The sequence below is a fragment of the Montipora foliosa genome, chromosome 1, assembly GCF_036669935.1.
Source record: "Montipora foliosa isolate CH-2021 chromosome 1, ASM3666993v2, whole genome shotgun sequence".
NCBI classification, from domain to species: Eukaryota; Metazoa; Cnidaria; class Anthozoa; order Scleractinia; family Acroporidae; genus Montipora; species Montipora foliosa.
The window spans coordinates 43,721,716-43,736,715 of NC_090869.1; the positions used below are offsets into that span (position 1 = coordinate 43,721,716).

The 15,000-nt window shown below is 41.0% G+C and overlaps 1 protein-coding gene across 3 annotated transcripts in view; it reads right to left on the reverse strand.

Annotated features, from left to right (window-relative positions):
• The window catches only part of LOC137999351 (AN1-type zinc finger protein 1-like), a 196,580-nt gene that overhangs the window by 87,968 nt on the left and 93,612 nt on the right, over nt 1-15,000 (reverse strand). For all 3 annotated transcript variants that reach the window (XM_068845179.1, XM_068845173.1, XM_068845184.1), the window contains 2 exons: nt 3,475-3,501; nt 1,816-1,907 (listed from right to left, as the gene is read on the reverse strand). In XM_068845179.1, the coding sequence (XP_068701280.1) occupies nt 1,816-1,907; nt 3,475-3,501 (119 nt within the window). The remainder of the gene's footprint in view (nt 1-1,815; nt 1,908-3,474; nt 3,502-15,000) is intronic.

Below are 15,000 nucleotides of genomic sequence, written 5' to 3' on the forward strand. Positions count from 1 at the left end.
ATAAAAAAATCACTTCCTTTTTTCCTTCAGATTTTGAGAGTGTGATTGCTTCACACTTGACTAGCAAAATTTTGAGCTTTGATTTTTATTTAAAGTGCTACTGTGATCAAATTTTTATCCCTTGAGTTTTTCTGTTTATCACATAGAGTACCATGAAACATAAAAAAAACGCTGTTTACCGTTTGGAAATATCTGCATTGGTTCCGGAGATATTTAAGTTTGAAAAGTGTGTAAAATATGCAAATGAGAAGGCTGATGACGTCATTCACCCAACCCAATAGAACGTCAAGAATATAAATACAGCTATCTCGGTCAATTTGCAACAGAGACCATTGAAACTTGGTGAGCTAATAGTTCTGAAGGCAACACACCTACCACTGTAAAGAAATTGGTTCCCATGGCAACTCACTCTTTTCTAGTCTCCTCCAACCTGATTTCAATATTTTGGTGATCTCAGGCTAGAAATACATTTACCAAGGCCACAAACTCGACGTAACATCTTTATATGCTGGCAGGATCATGCAGATGAGGCATCATTTGCAAATATTAAAACAGAATGCCAAAGGTGGCCTGCAAAGCCTTTAATATCAGGGAGGTCTGGAACCCAGTATGTTGCCATGGTAACAAAAATGGTATGCTCATATTGTGGAACACATCTACTAGAATCTTACTGCAAAGAACCAAGTATTTTTGATACAAATTGGCTGAGATATCTTTCTCCATCATACTTGATCAAAATTTGGTTGGGTTTATGATGTCATCACTTGGCTAATTTGAATATAAAAAAAACTTGAATATCTCCAGAAGAAAAAGAGATATTTGAAAATGGTAAACAGCATTTTTCTTCTCGTACAGACTACGTGTTTATGTGCCAAAATGGCTTAGATAGGGAAGACGCAAATTTCGTCATAGTAGCACTTTAAAGGTTGTTTACTTTTAGCGTAAGTTTTGCACTTCAAGGTCCGCCATTACTCACGTTCCAAACTGACCGATTGGACACCAGAGGGTTGGATCTAGGGAAAAGTGACGTCACTGACTCACTAGCTTAAAATTTCAGCGTGTAAACGCAGCTTATTATATATGCAAAACACGAGTTTGAAAGTCTGAAAGCCCGAAACTCTTGTGCTGCATATTAATCCAGGCGCGTATACACACATTGCAATCTTAAACCATTGAGTCTTTGACGTCATTTTCTCCTCGATCGAGCTCTTTCAAGACTCCAAAGTTAGTAATGGCTCTCCCTGAAATAGGAAAATTCCAGTTAAAATAAACAGGTGACTTTTTTAAACCAAGGCTTAAAACTTAGGTCACTTACTGTTTAGTTGACATAGTTTTGAAATCCAAGGAAAAATAAAGTCGATTTTTTGGTCATAGTAGCACTTTAAGTCGAAGCATGAATATGATTAAGAAACACAAGTTGTAGCAGGACAGGCATAGGAAATCACATTGCTGAGGAACAAATCACTGCAGCAGCGATAATATAGAAATGCAGCAATCACCAGTCGACCTCCTTTCCTAAAGAAGCCCTAGCAGTATGCGTTGAAACGTCATGATCTTCACCACACATGGCCACACCCTGCGACAAATGATACCACTGTATGTGCTTAAATATTACTGTATTTCACATCAATGCACAACCAAAATCTATTTAATGAAATTCCCCTTTGTTGTTGTAATTCTTCAAAACCTTCACCACAACTGCTGCTCAGGTATAAAGTCAGTTGCCAACATCAGTCATTCTCAGTATCCCCACCCAATTACAAAAGTTTCATTTCTATTGAAGCGGAATTCAAGACAAACTGTTGACTAACAAACCTGAGGAATAGAATTATCTCCAGTTGCCTTAAATTTTAGTCTCATCAAAGACACCTTAGCTGCCCGGATTTCATTTCTCATTCCTCCTCTTCCTGAAAGGAACCGAAAAAATAGAGGGTACTGTAGTTCTGATGCAAAAGTTTCCCTACCAAGTAAACAATAAAAGCTAATGGTTTTTTCTTTCCCGAGGTAGGGCAATCACCAATGTTCTCCCCTTGGGTTATTAGAATTTCTCCTGTTCGAAAGAAGAACAGGCATCCTTGAAAACACGAAAGGCATGACAAGAAACTCCCCCTTCTGCACAATAACTACCACGTCTCCTTTTAACTTCAGCATGACTTTTAAAGATAAATGGTTTTTTAAAACTCTCTTTTAAGAGTATTTAGCCCCAGAACGGAGTGATTTGGTTTGCTACTGCTCCCAGCAGAGATCGTCACCCCTGTTGAGGAAAGTATTTCCCAAGTTAATCAAGAGCATGTGATAAGAGCCGAAATTCATTGTACACTTTGGCATGCCAAGGGCCAAGTCGCACTAGAGGGCAATTTCGGAATTTGTTCAGGACAAATCTGACTTGAAATCGGCCAGTGACAAAAAAATTGTCCGGAAAGCTACAGTCGCACTTGAGAACAAAATATGTGAACAAAACATCACACCATGCTGTGAGCCTCGCGCAATTTCCTGCGAAACCGCCTTTACTCGCTTTTTGCGATCCACAAACCGCGACACGAGGGATCTCAAAATGTTCTCGGCTGACGAAGATGTACGGCGCAAAGAAGTTTGGGATGATCCCGGCATTGAGCCGTCTTTGCTGAACTGAAAGGATTCTTGCAACGAGTCAGAACTCGTGGTAGAAGGAGATGGGCTGGGAGTTCCTCGATCGTTGAATATGTAAGGGATAGGCATCGGACAGATCCATCCTGGTGGATATTGAGGAAATTGTTGCCCCATTTCATACGGAAAATATTGGTCGCCCGCGCCTGGATTCATGTTGTTGCCAAATGAGAACGTTATCAATTTTACCACGAAGTCTTTAGCATAGAGACTCTACTACATATCACCTGTCAAATCATTTCCGAATCAAGACACCCTCACTATTGTTTTCCAAGATTTGTTTCAGTTTGGCCTGCTCCAGAGGTAGTCGACGGCATCTTTGAAGTTTGTCCGTCTGTGACCAAATTTTGTCCTTCCGTGGACAAACCGGTCGCACTTGGTTTTTCATTGTGATGACAGATTTTTGACATAAGTAAACAGTTTTGTCCTCTAGTGCGACTTGGCCCCAAGCCACCATGTAAAACACCAGCAAACTGAAGATGTTTTCTAGGCCTCACATCTCTTAAGAATAACCCTGACAGGCTCATTCGGTCTCCTTACAATTACAAGGGCAACTAAGTTGAGTATCATGTACGTCTGATGCAAACGTTTCTCTAGTACAAAACAGCAAAAAAATAGTGTTTAACCATCAACCTGTACAAATCGTACTGTATACATCTTCTAAAGTATAATTTGCTACAGTGGTCAATAAATTATTATTGCACTGTACATGTATGTATTATTGATCCTCCCTGTTTGCATCTTTTAAAAGCATCTGCAATTCACTGTAGATTTCCCAGATCTGATGCACTGCAGCATGGAAACTATTTGATAACAACAATGCAGTACCTTGCTTTTCCTTGCCAACATCTTTGCCTGTAACAATAACAAAAATTAGTATGTATGAGCTAGTCTGCTGTTTTCTTTGTTGTGGAAATACCAGTGTTGATTACAATGGGTATTGCATGTAGTGTATAGATCGTTTTCACTGTCACGCAATAAAAAAATAAATCGAAAACTATCCAGTGGAAAAAGTCAAGAATTCGTGATGTTGTAGAAGATAAATGAAGAAGACACTTCTCCAAGTTTTAGGCCCGTGCGTTTCCCCAAACTTCAGTTATTCGTTGAAATGTTTCGCAGAAATTTACAAAGCCCAGTATGAAAACGCCATATTGGTGCACATCTGTGGTGCACCAATATGGCGGCCGGAAAATAGTGTCAACATCTGTTACTTACTTTGGCTATCTAGGCGAGTGATCATCTGTACTGAACAGACAGCTATTTACTTAAGCACTTTTCCTAATGCTTTAAATTCTAAAAAGGCTCAAAACCATGAGATAAATATATATTTCTCAATAAACTTGATCGTCGCCTCGTGTCACGCACCGCTATAACTCAGAAATTCAAAATGCTCTGGTTTTCAAACGAAGCACGCTATTGAGCTTTAAAATTGCAAATGGATACAAATTTACCGCCTCTTATGCCTGATAAGGATAAAAACTTTCGTGGCTCTTTAGTTTTGGATTTTAGAAAATGATGACGTCACGTGAAAACGATCTATTGCCCATTGGCGCATGCGCGCAAGAGGTTGTCCACCAATAAACTGTTGAGTTAATGTGTGTTGGTTTAATCCGAGTGTTTACTGGTTAAATCCGAACCATCCGGGCGGGATACAACAACTGGCGACGAGGATGAACACTGATCGAATGATCTGTATTGTAGTTTGAGAATGGCTGCCGCAATTACCACTGATTTAGGTGGAATATCTAACCTTGACATTCAAGGGGATCCTACAACTGTTGGAGCATGATGGAAGAAATGGAAGCGATCATTCGAATTATTCGTTGTTGGAAAAGGAGTGAAAAACGCAACACAAAAGAATGCTCCTCTTATTCACTGTGGAGGACCACAAATGCAAGATGTTTACTATACGTTTCTGGAAGCTCGAGAACCTGGCGATGGTGAAACCATTTACACAGTAGCGATGGAACAACTCGATCAATACTTCAAGCCCCAAGTCAATGTCCCCTACCAGAGACACCTATTTCGGACTATGGCTCAGTTATCTACTGAAAGTGTCGATCAGTTTATCACAAGGCTCCATGAACGGGAACGAATACTGCGAATTTGGCGATGCGATGGATGAAAATATTGGTGATCAGGTTGTCGAAAAATGTATGTCTGTTCGTCTGCAAAGGAGACTCCTGGAGAAAGGAGGAGAACTGACCTTAGAACAGCTACAAAATACTGCAAGATCTATGGAAGCTAGCGACAAGCAAGCAGGAGCTTTTCAGAACCCAAACGACAAGGAAGCATTGAAAGAAGGATTAAATTCCATCCAGGAGAAAACTGAAGGGAAGAGATGCTACAGATGTGACGCGACAGGACACACTCTGGATGACAAGCGATGTCCCGCCAGGGACAAAGAATGCCAGAAATGCCACTAGGTAGGCCATTTTGCAAAGTGCTGTAAAACTAAAAAGGCGAAAGATCCAAATGGTAATAAGCCTAGTCAAAAGAAGCCAAGAGGCAAAAAGAGAGCTTATTTTTCATACTCGTGATTGGAGTTTAGTCCAAAAGCAGAGTTTTCTCAACAATTTTGTCCAAGATTGTATTTGGTATAAACTATCAAATATCTGTCTATGTGAGAGTGTGAACACTCTCATATGTTTATAGTATGTAAAACTCGTCTTCTCATAGCTGATACACAGTAAGTTGTCGAGGATTACTTGTCATACAATAACATTGCATGAAACAAACATTGTTACAGCAGTGCATTATTAGCCATGTACGTGAATTGTTTACATAAGATAGGGTTCTGTTAACTTTACTTTACTGCACTGCAAATTGCTGTTCTTTTACATCGTGGAATTCATACATTAGTACGATTAAGAAGTAAGAGACCTACTGAGTCCTATAACGAGGACAATATGAAGGAGTTATATCAAAACCAGTCGGTCTTGCCCTAGCTGTGTTTGCCCACTTTGGTTTACACTGATCAACATGTATATACAGATATGAAATTATCCCAGATATATTTCTGTAAGATTACACACAATAAGGAAATTGCACGGTTAACAACGGTTAATTTTGTGTGTTCTTTAACTGACACAGATTTACGGCGAAGGAATGAGAAATTTTGGTCGGTTAACGTGATTTGAACAGATTTGAAATATTTTTCATGACCAGTCTGGTTTTAGCCAGCCGGTGTGTTAACCGTTGAAATGCGTCACTTTTTGTAAGAAATGTAGAAATCTCATTGATTTTGTGCATAGTTTATACTCATTAGCAACGCCTTGAGAAAACAGTAGGGGAAATAAATATAATGCCTTGCAGTTATACTTAAAATTCGTGACAATTCGTATTCGAAGAAGCACGGTTTACAAACAGGAAGTGGGTTTCTTGTAACCGGAAGTAATTTTCTCTATTACTATTTTGCTCCTGTTATACCACATTCTTGTTTGCTTTCCCAAAACGTTTAGAGAACTGTTCTCTGACATATTTTTCAAAGAAGGGTCCATATAGTTTATCGTATGGGTCACATCTGATCACACCTTTGTTGTGGCTTTTACCAACGAACAGCGTGACAACTTCCCTTTTAAGGCCTTGGACACCTTTCTTGATCCTAAAGATTGTTACTAATGAAACTCCTACTTCCTCAGCAACATCTTTAGCTTTGTCGTTATGATCTTGCACTGTAATAAAATATACGCTCCTAAAGCGTCGTCAACATGACTATTATGTACCATTTCCAGTTGTTTTGATAATGAACCTCAATGATGACGTAACATTGTTTTTCTTTATTAGGGTTAATTAACTCTAATTGTCAATCGAATACCATGACGACATGCCTACATGCCTACATGATATATTCTCGTTTTTGTACTTACAGAACTCATACATACACGCGTTTTGTGTTCTTGGGCAAAATGATCCCCAGACAATCTTGGACAAAAAGGGTTGAGAATATTAAAAACAGGGGTTATTTTGCGCACTACGTCCTCAATATCGCACATTATTACCGATCCCCCTCCCCCCTACAACCAATGTTGGTAAGCCCAGGTTCGACATGCTTTGTTTCGTCTAGCAACATTGATCAGGGGGGGGGGGGGGTGGGGGTGGCTGCAAAAGTTTTGCAACAATTTTGTCCAAGATTGTAGCTGTAATGTGATTGACAGCAAGTTGTGGGAAGAGGTAAAGCAGAATAAAGTGAAGTGTGTGTCTATGAAATCCAATAAGAAACTGTACCCATACAGAAGTGCTGAACCATTGAAAACAGCTGGTTGTTTTGTTGCAACAGTAACTGTACGAAATGTTACTGTAGAAGCAGAGTTTATCGTTATCGAAGGAAAAGGCCAAGCATTACTAGGAAGAGAGACAGCTACACAACTGAATGTCTTGTGCCTTGGAGAGGAGGTTTAAGCTAATGTTTTGAAAGAGGAAGATATCTTTGACAAGTACAAATCATGTTTGAGGGGCTGGGAAAATTGAAGGATTTTCAGCTGGATATTCCCATCGATTAGAATGTTAAGCCAGTTGCACAGGCTATGCGTCGTCAGGTTTATCCCTGATCTCGCGACGGTATCAGAACCTCTCAGGAGACTCACAAGAAAAGATGGTCATTTCTCCTGGGGAAAAGAAAAAGAAGTAGCGTTTAATGAGCTAAAGAAGAGGTTGGCCAAAACAGAAACCTTGGGTTACTTTGACAGTGCCGCAAAAACCCGTGTCATAACTGACGCCAGCCCAGTTGGCCTTGGTGCTATCCTAGTGCAAGAACAAAATGGTGAAGAAAGAGTGATTTGCCATGCCAGCAGGAGCTTGGCCGATGTGGAGAAACGTTATTCACAGACCGAGAAAGAGGCTCTGGGGATGGTGTGGGCATGTGAAAGGCTACACATGTACTTGTATGGAAATGATTTTGAAATCTTGACAGATCGCAAGCCCCTAAAGTTTATCTACTCAAAGAAGTCACAACCCAGTGCGAGAGTCAATCGTTGGGTGTTGAGACTCCAACCCTATCGTCTTACTGTCAGACACATACCTGGGAAAGAAAACATTGCAGATTCCCTGTATCGTCTTACAAGAAACAAAGCAAGTACAGACCTTAGTTCTGAGGCAGAAGAGTATGTCAGATTCGTTGCGGAAAATTTAATTCCTCAAGCCCTGTCTACCTGAGAGATCGAGCGTGCCTCAGATGCAGATAAGGAACTGTCGAACGTAAGAAAATGTGTGGCACAAACTTGAGAACAAGCGATACCTGCTCGTCAGAAATGAACTCTCCATTATAGGAAAATTAGTACTGCGAGGAACATGGATCATCATCCCTTCTAGTTTACGTGATCACGTTCTGCATCTTGCACACGAGGGTCATCCAGGAATAGTGTCCATGAAGCGCAGACTTCGCACTAAAGTCTCGTGGCCAGGGTGTGACAAAGATGCAGAGGTGTTTTGTAAGACCTGTCATCCCTGCCAGATGGTCAGTATGCCTAAGCCAACAGGAACTGCCCTCAGGTCCATGGCAACACATTTCAGCAGACCTTATGACGCCATCTCTGCCGTAAGCAGACCATCTCCTTGTAGTTGTTGACTACTACAGTTGCTATATGGAAGTAGAAGTCTTGAGGTCTACAACTGCCGACAAGGTCATTGCAAGTCTGAGGAAGATATCCCTTACCCATGGACTGCCCGTTAGTATCACCACTCACAATGGACCGCAGTTCATAAGTGAAGAATTCTGTAAATTTGTTGAAGAAGAATGCATTGGACACAGCTCCCGTACGAACAGCGCAACGCTCTTGCAGCGCTGCGCAACTTCATATTTTAGGTTGCACAGTGCTTGTGCGTCCTTTATGCTACATTCATGCGTTGACCAAGCTTCAGAAGCAGAATATCGAGCGCTGCAGAAAGGTTGCAATGCATAACAACGAAAAAGCAATGGTAAAGCAGCGCTGTATATCCTTGCTTAAAAGCTGCAACCGAAAATATTCTCGAGGAAAAGTTTGGAATGTTTAAGAGCTAGAAAGCAATGCTCCCGCAGCGCTGTAAATTGTTGCTCAAATGCTTCGGCTGAAAGGTAATTGTATGTAAAAGTTTGCAGTGTCTAACAACGTGAAAGCAATGCTTAATAAGCAGCTTTGTGCATCTTAATTTGCCTTAACGTCAAGGCTATACATGTAACTGAAAGATACCTATAATCAACGTAACGTAATGTACGTACGTAATGTATATCCAGTCTTGAAGGTAAAAAATTCAACTCAAGTCACAAACACATTCTCAGTAAAATGTTGTATTCTGTAGAATATGGTGATTTCAAACCTCGTACTATATGGCCACAGCTTATGTATAAGTCCAACACGTTGATCGAACCAAAAAGGTTTATATGTCAAGGGAAATCGACGCCAGCAAAGTACACCACGATTATTTCGCATTTTCGGGACGAATGGAGCGTCAGTTTCAGCGACCCACGATAAGACCCACGATTCGTCACCATTGTGCCCATTGACCCATGGTGGGTCGCTAAGCGATCTTCCAGCAGTTTGGATAAAGAGAGTTGTGAACAAAGCTTGATGGCTCTCAAAGCAAATGTTTGCAGAGTTTGGCGGCCCTTAAATCTTTCTCAGTGTACAAGAGGCTCGAATAAATAAGACGAATGGGTAGCGGAGGAATCGTCTGTGATCTACGTGGAATTTCGAAGCAATCGAAGCCTTGGGAACGAATTTATGGCCTTCCCGTTCGGCAGCTTTGTCTCGGTGCCCAACCTTGGGAAAGAAGAGGAACCAAAAACCACCTAAATCGCTCTAAATCGATCCAGAAACCGTACCAGAACCAAATAAATATAAGAATGAAGCAAGGTAACGTGTTTTTTAATTTAAGTCGTCAATAATTTTCAGAACTTTGAGGAAAACCGTTTTACCCATACAAATCCTTATATTTCTACTCTCGCTTAATTAATAAGCTTATAGTACTGTATGGATACTCATACATCGAGCTTGGGCTACCAATAGAGACACATGAAATGATCAGAGAAGTACAATGTATTAAATCAGATAGCTGAGAGAACAATATCATCTTTCGTGACGGCCTTAAAAAATCCCACTCGCATCATGATCAGTTAATGTAACAGCGCTGCAGTGAAGAAGCTCTCTGGGTAGAATATTTTTGTACGTTATACAGCTCATTATATATCTTGCCTGTAACTCCTCCGCTATGCAAAATAAATTTAATTGATATTCTTGATACTTTTGCTTGTACCCATTTTTTGATTGATTGGCTTGTTGTTTGTGGCCATTAAATTAAAAGGCTTCTCAAGGTACCTTTTTCTTAGACCAAGATGGAAAAATCCGTCACATCTCGCGAAATTCTCCCTGCAGCGTTAAAGCAACGAGAAACTATTAAAGCAGCTTTCTTGCAACACATCTGCAACGAAAGGGTTGCTAATGAATCACTGATGCAGCCACCATTCAGAAGTCCTGCAGTGCTTAGCAAACAGTCTCCTTAAGCAGCGTTGGTGAGTCACAAAAGCAGCGCTGCTAAAAGGTTGTTCGTTTCAAGTGCAGCATGTGCACAGCCCCGCTGCAGCGCTTAAGTGACTTTGAGATGTCTTTGCGATGTCTTACGCGCAGTCTTTTTCGAAACTCCCGAAGTGCTATCAATGCAGCCATCATGCAACCTTTCTGCAGATATAAGGGGAACGCTGGTTAGTTGCTAAAGCAGCACCGCGTTGAGGTCGTTCGTTTCGTATGGGAGACGAGTGACTCCATTTTGGCCTCAGGCCAACGGAGAAGTAGAAAGACTTAACTGCTCCCTACTGAAGAGGATAAAGATTGCACAAATAGAGAAGAGAAATTAGAAAGAAGAACTTGGCTCTTTCCTAATAATGTACAGAACGACTCCTCACAGCACAACTGGAGTAAGCCCTGCAGAACTCCTGTTCCGCAGAAAGTTGCGAACCCGTATAACAGGGATTGAAGAATTCCCAGTGGATGACCAAGGAGTATGTGATAGAGACAATGAAACCAATTGAAAGAGAAAGGAAAGCTGTATGCTGATGAAAAACGCTGTGCCCGCAAAAATGATGTGAAAGAAGGTGACACGGTATTGTTAAGACAGGAGCGCAAAAACAAGTTGACACCAACTTTCAGGCCGGAACCATACCGTGTACTGGACAAGTCAGGCAACAGTGTAGTGGTGGAATCACCTGATGGTGTCCAGTATAAGAGAAATTCTACCCACGTAAAGAAATTCCTTGAGCGGAGTAATGCGCCTGAATGCGAGACGTCTTTATCACCTCCTATCTCGAACAGTTCTACTGAACATCAAGCACAGCCAAGTGTAAATGAAAGTGATGAACATTCGGGAGAAACTCATACACAGACGGTGGTCGGGAATGCGGGAGAACCCGACTCTATCAAGGACACTGCATGCAGACCTATCAGGTCTAGAACATTACCAGCACGGTTTAAGGACTTTGTTATGTCTTAGCAACAGAATTTTCATCAGACAACCACAATTGGGAAGTGAATAATGCTATGCCTTAAGGATAAGCTCAGCGAGGACTATGAACATTTCACTCTCTTGCTCTTGTTCCAGTTATTGTTTTAAGAAAGATTGTTGTTACCTAGAATCGTTTTAGTTTGTAAAATTCCCCATTGTACGAGATCCATTTTCACATTAGTTTTCAGTCCAGGATCTATTTCAAACAAGGGAGGGATTGTAGTGTATTGTCCATTGGCGCATGCGTGCAAGAGGTTGCTTACGAACACGTTGTCCGCCATTAAACTGTTGAGTTAATGTGTGTTGGTTTAATCCGAGTGTTTACTGGTTAAATCCGAACCATCCTGGTGGGATACAACATTGCAATTGCAGTAAAAACTAGTAACAGTTAGTCAAGGCGCACCGAATGTCAGTCAATCATCTTGTATTTCTTTCTTCACTACTGTAGCATCAGATCAAAGGTGTAAGTGTCTATAGTATTGCAAAAACCTCTTCCTAGATAATGATAAGGCTCACATTAAATTTAATCGCACCTCTTCACGCATGAGCACCCTATGGCAGCACTTGCATTAGCGCATAATATTCGACCTTTTTGGCTTTTTCCTAGTTTGACTTTCCTTTCCGTCTATAAGTTTTAAAGTTCTTTAAAGTTCGAAAAAGACCCTGAGCTACACTCCATCAATTTGGCAGCTTTTGCAGGTACCGGAGCACGAATTACGTAAAACAAAAGAAACAAAACACAGAAACAAAACAACTCCAAATAAAGACTAATCCCAAGCGACCAAAAACACAATGCTTTCCGGTACCTGCAGAAAGACCCATCAATTTTGAAATCAATTTCACTGTCAACAAATGGTGGACCACTCTTGCGTAACGTAAGACGAACATCATGACCACTGTCGCCGAAAACAGTGTCAGAGTACAGTCTAATCCAAACCATTCGCCATCCAGGGAAGATGGATACTTCGAAAATTTGCATATTGAAGATCAACTATCCATCATCCCAGCCGACGTTCCTTGGATGTCACCGAAATTAAAGTCAAATTTTCACTCGTTCAAATCTTACAGGAACACAGTCAACCGCAAGAGGAAATCTTGAAAAGGCAAATATTATGAGTCCAAAATTCTAAAGCTAAAAGGCGAACACCCCAAAGGCTGGTGGAAAGAGGTTAAGCGAATTAGCGGTATGAGTACTCGCACAGGAGACTTACTCAGTAAGATTAAGGCGGATGAGGTCCAAGGTCTGCCAGCCATCGACATTGCAAATGTTATAAACAAGGCCTTCTTGGAACCCTTAGAGGATTACAGACTTGCCACCCCACTACCACCTTTACCACTGGAAAACAACTCAACGTTTCCAGTGGTATCGGAAGAAAGAATCTTCAAACTACTTTCACAATTCAATCCACCAAAGGCTCTGGTCCACATGGCATCTCGAACTGGATCTTAAAGGAACATGCAGACCTTCTTGCCTTACCTGTTACCACCATCATCAACAAGTCGTTCCAAGAACAACAATTACCTAAGATATGGAAATGCGCTGATGTTACGCCACTCCCCAACAAAAAACCTGTAGAAGACCTTAAGAAAGATCTGCGCCCCATCTCACTAACACCTTGTCTGTCCAAAGTTGCCGAGGAAATTATCGTGTGTGACTTTGTTAAACCAGCTGCTTTGAAAGTTCTTGATACTAACCAGTATGAAGCAGTACCTAAATTCTACAAGTACTGCCTTACTGAGTATAATACACAATTGGGCCACAAGCACTGATGGAAATGGAGCTACTGTCAGGGCAATTCTTTGGACTATCGAAAAGTCTTTGACCTTATAGATCACAGTCTTCTCGTCAGCAAACTCTGCAATTTAGAGATCCCCAAAAGTATCATCAATTGGATCATTAACGTTCTTAGCAACCGCTTGCAAAGAACAAAGCTGGCCGAAAACTGCTACTCTGAGTAGGGGCTCTGTTCCATCGGGAGTTCCCCAAGGAACAAAATTAGGGCCGTAGGTTATTTGTTATGATGATCAATGATCTTGTTCTCTGCGGTGACAGTATATGGAAGTTTGTGGAGGACACAACAATATCAGAAGTCATCTTTAAAGGCGAAACAAGTAGTGCTCAATTTATCGCGGATCAAGTAGAAAATTGGTCTCACTCAAATAGATTTCAACTTAACTCTGACAAATGTAAAGAGCTACGAATATCTTTTGCCAAACAGGAACCAGTTTTGGATCCAATTAAAGTTGGAGGCAAAGACCTAGAAGTTGTGAACAGTGCAAAGTTGTTAGGCATTACTATTTCAAGTGATCTATCCTGGAACCACCACATTGAAGAGGTCATTAAAAAAGCTTCGAAGAGACTGTACTTTTTAATCCAGCTAAAAAGAGCCAAAGTACCTTGTAACGAACTGAGCCTGTTTTATACCACTTGTATACGATCTGTGCTTGATTAGGCCCTTCCTGTATTTCGTGACTCTTTAAGTACATTAAAATTGAATTGAAACGTATTCAGAAAAGGCCGCTTTCAATACTCTGTCCAAGCCTTAACTATAATGAAGCACTTACACGGAACTAAACTCTCTCCGAGAACACCATCCTTAATTAGCTCTCCTAACATTGTGAATTTTTCACTTAATTTTTATATGAATTTACATATTGTAAATTATTTAAATACGCAATTTAACTTTTGGTTGCGAAGTATTTTATAACCTACCTAACCACCTACCTACCTATCTATCTGCTTATTATCTATCTGCATGTAGTTTTTGTTATTTCTGAAGCACTCAATTCCCTAACCTTCTCTCTTCCATAAACTTTTTGCTGTTTTCTCTCACCTACACTTCTTTTAAAGACATTTGAACAAAGATCTTGTCCTAAAGAGAGAACCCTTTACTGTTTGAATGAGCAAATTTTGCCTAACAGACTGAAGATTTAACTTTTTTCAGAGCTTGCGATAAATATGCAAAAATCCGCGGATAAGCCGCACCTTTTTTCCAAAAATCGTTGCTTGAAATCGAGGGTATGGTTTATCTGTGGGAACATTTGAAAAAAGTGTCGTGATTTTCAACGCCAATTTCCATTAACTGACACTTTTAACAGGAAAACGTCATGAAAATGTCACGCTGTACGGAATTCCCATTCAATTCGGTAACCGGTCATTTCGCCTACTGTCTGTTTGTAGTGTTTGTGTGAACATCCGGGATCTCTCCAGCACAGGAACCCGGTGACCGTGTGGGCATAGGATGAGTGATTGTGTAGGAACAGTGTGAACTAGGAGAATGTTTAGATTATTGTTTCGGTTAGCTTCTTTGTGATCTATAAGAACATTACATTGGCAACGAGGATGGCCAACAAAGGTTTATTGCCCATGGATTTGTTAGGATCTGCTTCGCAAGTGGCGGAAAAGTGGCGTAAATGGAAGTGTGCCTTCGAGTACTATGCTGAGAGCAAAGATTTGCAAGACCCTCAGGTCCCATCCCTGAGACAGGTGACAATGCTTTTAAAATAGTGATTCGAAAACTAGCTTCCTATTTTCACGTGGAGGAAAACATCCCATACGAGCGCCACATTTTTCGACAGTTGGCACCAAAGGAAGAGGAGACGGCTGACCAGTTTATGGTTCGACTGAGAAAACAGGCACATGCATGGGAAGCAGCCGGTCGACACGCATCAAACATGACAACAAGCCCTCCACTGGCCGACAGAAACAGTATCAATGTGGTTAAGGAGCGGCAGCAAATGACAAATGCTGAGAGGAGAAAGTGCTACAATTGTGGAAGAGAGGGGCACCTGGCAAGAGATAGGTACTGCGTTGCAAAAGGAAAGAAGTGTGCAAAGTGTGAAAGTTATGGACATTTTGCTCTGTGTTGTCGTGGTGAGAGG